The sequence below is a fragment of the Cinclus cinclus genome, chromosome 9 (assembly GCF_963662255.1).
Source record: "Cinclus cinclus chromosome 9, bCinCin1.1, whole genome shotgun sequence".
Lineage (NCBI taxonomy): Eukaryota > Metazoa > Chordata > Aves > Passeriformes > Cinclidae > Cinclus > Cinclus cinclus.
In genome coordinates this window covers 25,997,902-26,007,294 of record NC_085054.1, presented here as the reverse complement: position 1 = coordinate 26,007,294, position 9,393 = coordinate 25,997,902, and the positions used below count along the sequence as shown (strand labels likewise).

General features: G+C 50.6%; 2 protein-coding genes across 2 annotated transcripts in view; one reads left to right on the top strand and one right to left on the bottom strand.

The window, feature by feature from the left end:
- Nucleotides 1-836: 836 nt before the first annotated feature.
- Nucleotides 837-4,442, bottom strand: LOC134047103 (SH3 domain-binding protein 1-like). The gene is made up of 2 exons (XM_062498028.1): nucleotides 4,314-4,442; nucleotides 837-1,753 (listed from the first exon to the last, which is right to left on the bottom strand). Exons 1-2 carry the CDS (start codon nucleotides 4,408-4,410, stop codon nucleotides 837-839), a joined length of 1,014 nt encoding a protein of 337 aa, XP_062354012.1. The 5' UTR covers nucleotides 4,411-4,442.
- The window catches only part of ZEB2 (zinc finger E-box binding homeobox 2), a 113,535-nt gene continuing 105,821 nt past the window's right edge, over nucleotides 1,680-9,393 (top strand). The window contains exons 1-2 of the mRNA XM_062498529.1: nucleotides 1,680-1,773; nucleotides 4,451-4,612. Coding sequence (XP_062354513.1) covers nucleotides 4,540-4,612 — 73 coding nt within the window. The 5' untranslated portion in view covers nucleotides 1,680-1,773; nucleotides 4,451-4,539. The remainder of the gene's footprint in view (nucleotides 1,774-4,450; nucleotides 4,613-9,393) is intronic.

Here is a 9,393-nt window from a genome sequence, read left to right as displayed (position 1 = left end):
TCAGCATCCCCGGCTCGGTCTGCCTTTACTTACTTCGATATTACTTCTCGATTACGTGCGGTGTAAACCGGCTTTTTGATTAACAACCCGGCAGAGCGTTGGTTAAGAACACTTAAACTTCAAAAAAAAGAAAAAACTATCCCCCTGGGAAGAGGGCTCTGAATTGGTTAATAATGTGCAGTACTTGCTAAATTGCTGACTTCCAGATGTGGAAAATATCTTTCTTGTTTAGGACCTACGTAACCTGATTGGATTACGACAGAAGCGTCACATTGGAAGGCTTTTGAGTGATGATTTAATTAACCATACAGTAGAAAGCTGTATTTGCCAGGAAACCCCTTCCATATTTGCATAACCAATCCCTTCAGTGCGAAGGTGGAGTCTGGGCTTCCTTTTTTTTTTTTTTTTTTTCTTTCCCTTCTTTTTTTTTTTTTTTATATGTAATATTATTTTAATTTTAATACTTGAAAAAGTGAAAAACTTGTAACCTCCCTGAAGTTCAGCTCCACGCGTTATTCTTCCACGCTGTCTCTCTGCTCATCCAGCTACTTCCAAGAAAGAGCAGAGCCAGGAAAAGAGCCCATCTCACCCCGATCCATATCTGTGAACAAAACAGATAGACTGTAAGATCTCATCACGTTTGGTTGATTTTTTTTTTTTCATCACATTTAGCTGACTATTCAAATAACCTGGATGAGTGCTGAAATGAACGGGAGGGATTAAAAAAAAAAAAAAGCCCCAAAAGAAACGCGTGAAGGATAAAAATAAAACCGCACCAAAACAAGCCAGGATCTTATTTGCAGTACCCGAGTAGACTTTAGTTTCTAGGTTTTATGTTAGGGTAAGTTTTCCCCACCGCAAGAGGCGAGAGCCCGGAGCGGGACGGTGCGGGGCAGGATGCGGCCCTGGCCAGCTCCGCGGGCGGGCGGGCGAGCGGGGGGACCCCGCCGGGGGGGGACGGGATCCCGCCCGAGGATGGGAGAACCGGCAGGGATCCAGCCTGGGGGCAGGGGATCCGGCGGGATCCCGCTGGGGAGGGGGCGGGGGATTCCGCCTGGGGGAGGGAAAGGGATGCGGCGGGGGGACGCACGGGCAGGGATGCGCCTCGGGGACGGGGGGCCGAGCAGGGATGCGCCCCGGGGGTGGCAGAGGTGCGGGCTGGGCTCGGGGCGAGGGCAGGGTCGCATCCGCGGGGCAGGGGGGCTGCGGGCCCGGGGGGTGGGATGCGGTGGCGGGGCGCGCTGAGTTTCCGCGGGGCGCGGAGCGGCGCGGAGCGGAGCGGCGGGGCGGGGGGCGGGCGCGGGGCGGGGGGCGGGCGGGAGGAGGTGGAATTGCATTTCTGCCGCTAAAGCGTTCGCGGAGACTTCAAGGTATAATCTATCCCAGATCCTTTCCCAGAGAGAAACTTGGCGATCACGTTTCCACATGATGCTCACGTTTGGTGCTCTCCAATTATCCCTCCCCACAAAGATAGGTGGCGTGTGTTGCAGGGTCTCTCCTCTCGCTCGTACAGAAAAGAAAAAGAAAAAAATGTCATTAGAAGAGGCGTAACACGTCAGTCCGTCCCCAGGTTTGTGTTTCCTGGAGTGGCAGAAAGAGATCAGTCCTAACCTGCCCAGCAGGAATAACGGTCCTTCCGACAACTCTTTGCAAGGCTTTTTACAATTTCTCCAGGAGCTGCATCTCCCTTCACCTTTTCTCCTCCACTTCGCGGCTTCTTCATGCTTTTCCTTCTCACCATTTCTGGCCAAAACTACAAACAAGACTTCGCAGGTAGGTTTGGAATTTAATTCCATTTTCTCTCCTTTTTTTTTCCCCCTTTCTTTTTTTTTTTTTTTCTCTCACACCACCTCACGCATCAGCGGGCTTATTTCATTTCGAGAGTATTTTAATTTTTCTGGATTGTTTATACTTGGGGCGAATTTATTATTATTATTATTATTTTTTTTTTTTCAATCTTTTTAACCGAAAACTGAAGTCACTCCAGCACCACTCCAGGAAGGGGTGAGCAGTTTCGGGGTGCTCGGGGCTGTGCCACCACCACCCCTGCTCCCCTTACCTGTCACCCAGGTACGGGAGGTGCCTTTTAAAATGCAGCAGCAAAAGTTTTAGTGTTAGGAAAGGACTTCATCTTCCTGAAAAAAAAAAACAAAAAAAACAAAAAACTGAAACATTCCCCCACCCACCTCCTGCTCTTTTTAGTTCAGGTTTTACATCTGAGCTCTGAAAGTTTGCAGGTACCTGTTAATGCTTTTGCATGCCCTGAGCATGCAGAGCTGGCCCGGCCGGGCACCGCTGGAGCCCCAGCCCCGGGCAGGGCTCCCCGGCAAAGGATGTGTTTCCCCAAACAGAAAGTTTTGCTGTTTTGTCTGCTTAGTTGGTTTCATTTCTATATTTTATTTTGTGAAGCTGGGTGAAGTAACACCTTAGCTTCTGGGAGCCTAAAGCAAGAAGTGAAAGTACAGACTGGAACTTAAAAGTCGTTTACCAAAATGAAAAAAAAAATAAAATTAATACATATTTTTAAAAGCATGCCGGTTCTCTGGGAAGAAAAATGTTCTCGAAATTTGCAGGTTTAAAATTATTGACAACTTTTGCGGGAGGCTGGAGAGTAAAGAAGGGAGTGAAATGCATTTAAAACAATTCACCATTGGTCGTTTTGCATTAAAACGCCAATTGCCGAGGCAGACTTGAGGGTCCGGGCTCGCCCCGGTGCCTGTCCTCCCTCCCCGCTGTATCTCCTCTCCTGGCAGATCTGCCGCGGTGATGCCACCATTGCCCACCCCAGCCTCGGCAATAACTGGCAAATACCAAAGTTTCTAGCACATTTGTCAGCCTCTTCCTTGCTCAGCCACATTCATCCACATCCACAGAGCCACCCATTCCCTCTGTCCAGGCGGAATCCCAGGCAGGAGAGTGTGAGTAAACACGCTGACCCCACACACGCTCTCTCAATCTTCCCATCCTCTTACCTGCTTGGAGATTTATTTTTTTTTTCTTATAGCCAAGCAGGTTTTATAACAGTAAACGCCTGAGGAGACAGTTCAGGCAGAATAAAAAGACCCAACAGCAGCACACTCCATTGCTCAGCCCTGGTGTGGAGCTCCAGCAAAGTAAAAAGACACAAGGAAGGGGAAAGAGGAAAAGGGGGGGGGGAATCTCACTCTGCTTAAAAAGAAATTACATACATATATTGAAACTGTTGAGTCAAGTAATAATTTTTTAGGTTTTATGCAAAACTCCCAGGGCAGGAGAAGACAATAGATGCGAAGGCGAGGGGGCATCCTGCTCAGGAGAGCAAGGGTTAATTGCCCTTGTTTTACAGTTTGCATCTGTTACATCTTTTATAGCCCCCTGTTTAAACTAATCCTCAAGTCAAAGCATCTTTAAAGCTACAGCATCTTCTTCGAGATGGACTGAGTTTCAGGAGCGTTCTTGCAGCAAACCAAACGCTCCTGCCCCTCTCTCCCTTTGACAGATAGAGCCTCCTGCCCAGCCCGGGCACACAGGCACACACAGTAGGTCTAAAAGTTTACAAGTTGCTTTTATTTATGGTTTTGCTTGGTTTTTTTTTTTTTTTCCTTAAAAACAAAAACCCAAAAGCCAACTGCAAGGCTGAAAACTCTGACAGCGGTAGTTTTGATTTCTGTTTCTTTTCTGGGAAGGAAAAAAAAAAATGACACTCTGAAGCTTTGTTTAACTAAGGGGCAGGGGAAACCCTGAATATTGTCAAACTGACTAAAAAGGTGACAGAGGTTTATAATTACACTCCTCGTTGTTAGGGGGAGGGGGAGGTATCCGTGCTGAGCTTTACCCCAAAAGGACAGGGGAGAGCCATGTTTCCCTTTCTTCTTATCACTTTGCTGGAGTGCACTTTGGGGGGGGGGGTGGGGGGGGAATGAAGGCAGGAGAAGGGTAGGATTTCGCGTGAAAAGAAGTTCTAGTGTCAAATTAAAGTACTTTTAGGAGGAAATGGTCCGCCTAGCACTGAGTCAAACAGCCTACTGTAAAAGCTGTGCATTCCCTCATACGGTCATGAGTTATGACTCATTTGAGATGTAATTCTTGTCTCTCTCTCTCTCTCTCTCTGATCTGCTTTGCTGGTGCAACACACACACACGCAGGGAGGGAGACACGCACACGCGCTCGCACACACACACACACGTACAGACATACACAGAGAGAGAGAGAGAGAGAGAGAGAGAGAGAGAGAGAGAGAGCATAAATAAATAAATAAATAAATAAATAAATAAATAAAGAAGAAATCTGCCCGGCTGGGGAGAGAGGGGGAGCCCGCTCCGACCGCGTCCCACCTCCCCCGGCACGGCCAGCCTCGCCGTGTGCGTGGATGGGTTCTTTTTCGGGTGCAAACTGGGGTCCCCGTTGGCGCCCTGCGTTTAAATGGGACATCCCGATGCCCACATTGTCGCTGTGTTTGGTCGTTACATAGAGCCTGCGTGCTGCTGCTGCCGCTGCCGCTGCCGCTGCTGAATCAGGGAGTCGAGCCCATGCGAACTGCCATCTGATCCACTCTTATCAATGAAGCAGCAGATCATGGCGGATGGCCCCAGGTGTAAGAGGCGAAAACAAGCCAACCCCCGGAGGAAAAACGGTAAGACGGCCCCCCGGGAAAACTTTTCCGGCCGGCTCCGCCGCGGCCGTGGGGGGGAAAGGCGGCGGCAGGACGGGGAGCGGGACGGGGAGGGGGGCACGGCGCCCGGCAGCCCGGGGCTGGCCGCCCCCCGGCTCCCTGCGCGGCGTCCCGCGGAGCGGCCGGGGCTGCGGAGCGCCGGGGGGAGCGCGGGGAGCGCGGGGAGCCGCTCTGCCGCCCGCCCGTCGCCGCCGCGCCCCAAAGTTTGTTGCGCGGGCGCGGAGCGGATCGGGCGCTGCCCCCGTGGCCCGGAACGCCGGGGCCGCTGCCCCGGAGCGGCGGAGGAGCGGCGGGGCCGGCCCGGCTCTCCCGACGCTGCTGCCCGGGTCGCTCCGGCGCTGTCAGTGCGGGCCGGGCCGGGGCGCGGAGCGGAGCGGAGCGGAGCGGAGAGGGGCGGTGGGAGGCGCGGAACGAGCGGGGCGAGCGGCCCTGGGAAAAATAAACCGGCAGCGTGAGAACCCCGAGGCGGGCTGGCACCGAGTTAGCGACTCTCTCTCTCTCTCTATTTTTTTTTTTTTTTTTTTTATTGTTAGGGACTCGAAAATGAAACTTCCTCCTCCCTGATAATTAATAATACTAATGAGCTCGGTGCCCGATTGTCCGTCGCTGCCCTCTCCCCCGGTCCCCGGCGGCCGCGCAGGGCCGGGCGCAGTGGGACGCGGTGTTCTGGGCTGATTTCACATTTGGCAGCTTTCACTGGTGTGGTGGGTCTCTCTTTCTCCGTCTCTCCCCGTCCCTCCCTTAGTTTCTTCCTTTCTCTCCCGGCTGATAGCCGCTTCCCCGCCGCCAGCCTCCCCCTCCCCGCCCGCAGCCCCTCCATGGCCATCCCGGCCCCACTTCCAACAACTTTCCTCTCGAGGAGCCGGAGGAAGGAAGATATTTGTGTGAACCTGAACCCATGCGCTTATAGCTCAGCTACTTCATTTAAGTGGAGAGGTGGAGGTGGAGGGGGGCTGGAGGAGGAGGGGGACACACAACGACAACAACAAAAAACACAAAGACAAGAGAATGTTGATTAGAAAGAAATGATCCTGACCCCCTCCCCTTCCCTCTCTCTAGGTTGTGAGTGTGAGTGTGTGTGTGCGTGTGTGTGTCTTTTTCTTGTTGTGGTGGAGGCGTCGAGCCATATGGGGGAGTGATAGAGGAATTTTAGTCAGAAACTGTTCGTTATGTTACACTGGCTTTTCCCTTTGTGTTGTCTTTGATCTATTTGCTTGGCTTAGTATTGAAAAAAAAAAAAAAAACAAAAAAAAACCAAAAAAACCCAAAACCCCTAAAATAATATATTCCGAATAGCTTCCCAAGGATCCGTTCCTTGTTATCTTTTTTTAAAGTCTCTCCCCCTCCACCACCACCCTTTACTCTTGTGTCTGTCATTATTTAAGGTGGTCCTCACAGAGGAGACCTCCCCTTCCCCTCATCTCTGGGTAATTTAGTAGACATTAAAATTACACGTAATGTTTCCCTCTCCTCTCTTGTGTTTCCTCTGTTCTTTTTATTAAATGTTGGTTATTGATTTTCTAAAATCAATGTCTGTTGTGGGGCTTTTTTCCCCTTACAAGTATCTAAAGCACGTTGCTGATCAACTGGATAACAAAAGCTTTGTGTCAAGTAGCCTTTTTTCTTATGTTAAACAGTCATTTTTGAGAGAAAAAGAGAATGAGATTTAAAGCAACGCATCTAGAAGTGCTCTTTTGCAGTAAAGAATATTCTGAGTGTTTGAGGGTGTTTTATTCTTCTTCCTCAGCCTCCTTGCTTTTCCAGGCAAGACTATTAGTTTAGCGTGTTAAACCCATCACATGCACTCTGATGAGGGATGCATCTACGGGTTTAATATTTTCTCAACATGATTTGAGTCCTAAAAAAGATCACCACCACTACCATCCTTAACACCCCCCCCCCCCCCCAAAAAAAAAAACAACAACAAAAAAAAAAACCACCAAAAAAACTGGATGTCTCTGTTTGCTCAGGACACCCGCACCGTACCCTGGTAGGGCAGCCAAGTCTTTGGGAGCACATACAAAGCAGAGTGGCAGATTCTGGTTGTTCCCATGCAAAAAGGTGTTTTCAGGGAGCTGCACTAACTTGGAAAAGCCACCACGCTTGGGAGACGAAAGTTTAATTGCGATTTTTAAGGTAACCACTTAAAGATCCTGCAAACTTCAAGTGTGTGTGCGCTGCTTATGCGAAGGGCTGAGTTCTCCCTTCAATGTCTTGTTCTGGCCAAGACATGGTGTGGAGGGGTGGGAAGGAAACAATTCTCTACTTTCTGTCTGTCCCCTCTTCCCTCTTTGTTTCTCCCTAATTTGTTTCTTTCATTCATTTCTGAGTGCGAAATGCCCTGGTTATGAGGAGCAGGTAGAGCGAGGGTAGGTTAGAGATCTTTTTTTTTTTTTTTTTTTTTTTTCATTTTCTCTTTCTCGACAAGCACGTATCCAATGCCTTTCCTTTGGGAATTGCCTAGGATTTATCTGGACTGAGAGGATTTTTCTTCTTTCCTGGAATCGTGGAAAAGATGTTACTTCTGAGCTTGTGTCTTTGCTGATAACACCAGAAACGGTGATGCTTATCGAACTCGGACAGAAATTCCTTAGAAACGCAGCAGAACCAAAATAAAATTTAAAAGCCACAAAAAAAAAAAATAAAAATAGATGGTCATGAAGGAAGCGAGAGGAGTGTTAGTGAATCCCAGACACATTACAGACGAGGACAAAACAGAATAATCCAACTAATGCCTCAGTGGGCTCCACGCCTGTGCGCGTGTATCTGCGTGTGTGCGGGGATGGGCAAGGCTCGGGATGAGATACCGGGGCTGGATAAAATTACAGCGGAGCTAAATAGGGTAGAAAGGAAACAGGCTCAGGATTTTCCAAGATAACGGGGTTGATGAGAGCTGCTGGAGTGGAGGAGAGGTGTGCGGGGGGGGGTGGAGGATGGGTTGAGAGAGTCGATGTGGAAATCAATGAGGGGTGAGCCCCCCGGGGAGGGGGGACAGCGGGGACGATGGGAAGGAGAGGACCCCGAAAGCGGGACCGGGGGGGGCTGGGGGGGGCGGGGGGAGGGAGGTGCGAGAGCGGCAGCCCAGGAATGCGGCGGAGCTCCGGGAAGTTCAGTCAGATGATTCCCAGCGCCTGACTCACTTCGCGGCACTTTCACTCGGGAGAGAAGTGGCGGCAGAAGAGGAGGAGGAGGAGGAAGAGGAGGAGGAGGAGAGGGCAGTGAGCCCCCTTTCCGCACGGGCGCCCCGCGGAGGCGGGGGCCGTGCCGGCGGCCGCAGCGCCGGAGAGGAGCGGAGAGGAGCGGAGCGGAGCGGGGCCCGGGAGCAGCGCTGTCCGGCCGGCTGCCCTGCCCTGCCTTGCCTCATGGGCTAGCTGCCTCTCTCCGGGTGCTTGTGGTTTGGCGTTTGTTGGCTGAGGTCTTCCCCCCCGCCCCCTCCGCTCCTTTCCTCTCCCCTCCTCGCAAATCCAAAGTAAAATCCCCGCGAAGGGGGGAGGGGGGGGGGGGAAAGTTGTATCTAATTTACCCCAAAGTTTCAGTAAACAGCTCTCTTTGATTCCTTTGCCACCTCGCTTCCAGTTGTAAAGAAAAGGGAGAAAGTTCAATGCTTTCAGGGCGTCTGATCCAAGACCACAGACCAAACAAGCAGAGGCGATTAGACTTGCTCAGAGCCTGTCCCAAAAAGATACCCACCCACCCTCCTTCCAGGGATGCTGGGGAAGGGGGAAAAACCTCCTTCACTTCCCACTTGAAAAAGAGGAAGAAAAAAAAAAAAAAAAGAGAAAAATAGGCAAGCCTGCCTGCTGCCTTTCGTGAGTGGGAAGTGAGTCTTGTCTTCCCTGCCTGGAGAAGTTTGGAGGCAGCTAGACTGAGGCTGGGGTGTGAGGAGGCAGCTGTTCCCTGTGCAGCCCAGGTGGCAGCGGGCAGAGCGGGCACCCGGAGCGCTCCTGTGGCCGGGCAGCTCCCCAGGGCCGGGAATCCGTTGCGAGGAGATTACTCCGGGAGTTGGCTCACTGGGTAGTGAGACAAATGTGCTGCTACCACCTCCAGAAAAGCACCTGGAGATAGGTATTAAAAATTAATGCCATAAATGCGAGTGGCCAGGGCGTAATGATTATCCAGACACATTTTCTCGGTGCAGATTCATGTCCAGGCTGAGCTGTGTCATGGAGCAGGGGAGGTTGTTTTCTGTGACAAGTCGGATCTATTTATTTTCTTCCGAGTTTCGAGAAACCCAGCGAATTTGGAGATCAGTGCCTGATTTACTGTTTGCCATTTGTGACCATGCGGTACTTACTGGTTTTGCTTATTGCACATGCTTTGCAAGGAAAGTTTTGGGGGGAATTTCTAATTTCTGCAAGAAAATGCATTTGATGGCTTGGAAAAGGCATATTTGCAAAGGGAAAAAAATGATAAGGAAACCATTACAAGTTAATTATCGATAATTATACATAGCAAACTGCCCAAGGTAGGGGAAATATATGGGAGACTGAGATGCAAGCTCTCAGGACGTGCTGATAATATTCCCCAAGAAAAATGTGTGTCTCCCTTTAGAGTGGAAAGAAGGGTGTTGATTCTTTTACAGCAGCCCCACATTCATTCCAAGAAATAGGAAATTCTTCGCCTCACAACAGTTTTTGGCATCTGCATTATCCCAGTGCTTTTAAGGTGCATTTTCTCCTCTGTGAAAGAGAACTCTTTGTCCTTTTTTTCTCCAAGACCATGGCTTCCCAAGGTAGACACTA

What these genes read in the sequence shown, in the direction of transcription:
- LOC134047103 (XM_062498028.1), bottom strand. Translation starts at nt 4,410, where the DNA reads ATGTCCCATTTAAACGCAGGGCGCCAACGGGGACCCCAGTTTGCACCC. An exon ending in GGCTGGCCGTGCCGGGGGAG is followed by an intron (nt 1,754 to 4,313) that starts GTGGGACGCGGT and finishes TCTTGTTTGTAG; the next exon opens with TTTTGGCCAGAAATGGTGAG.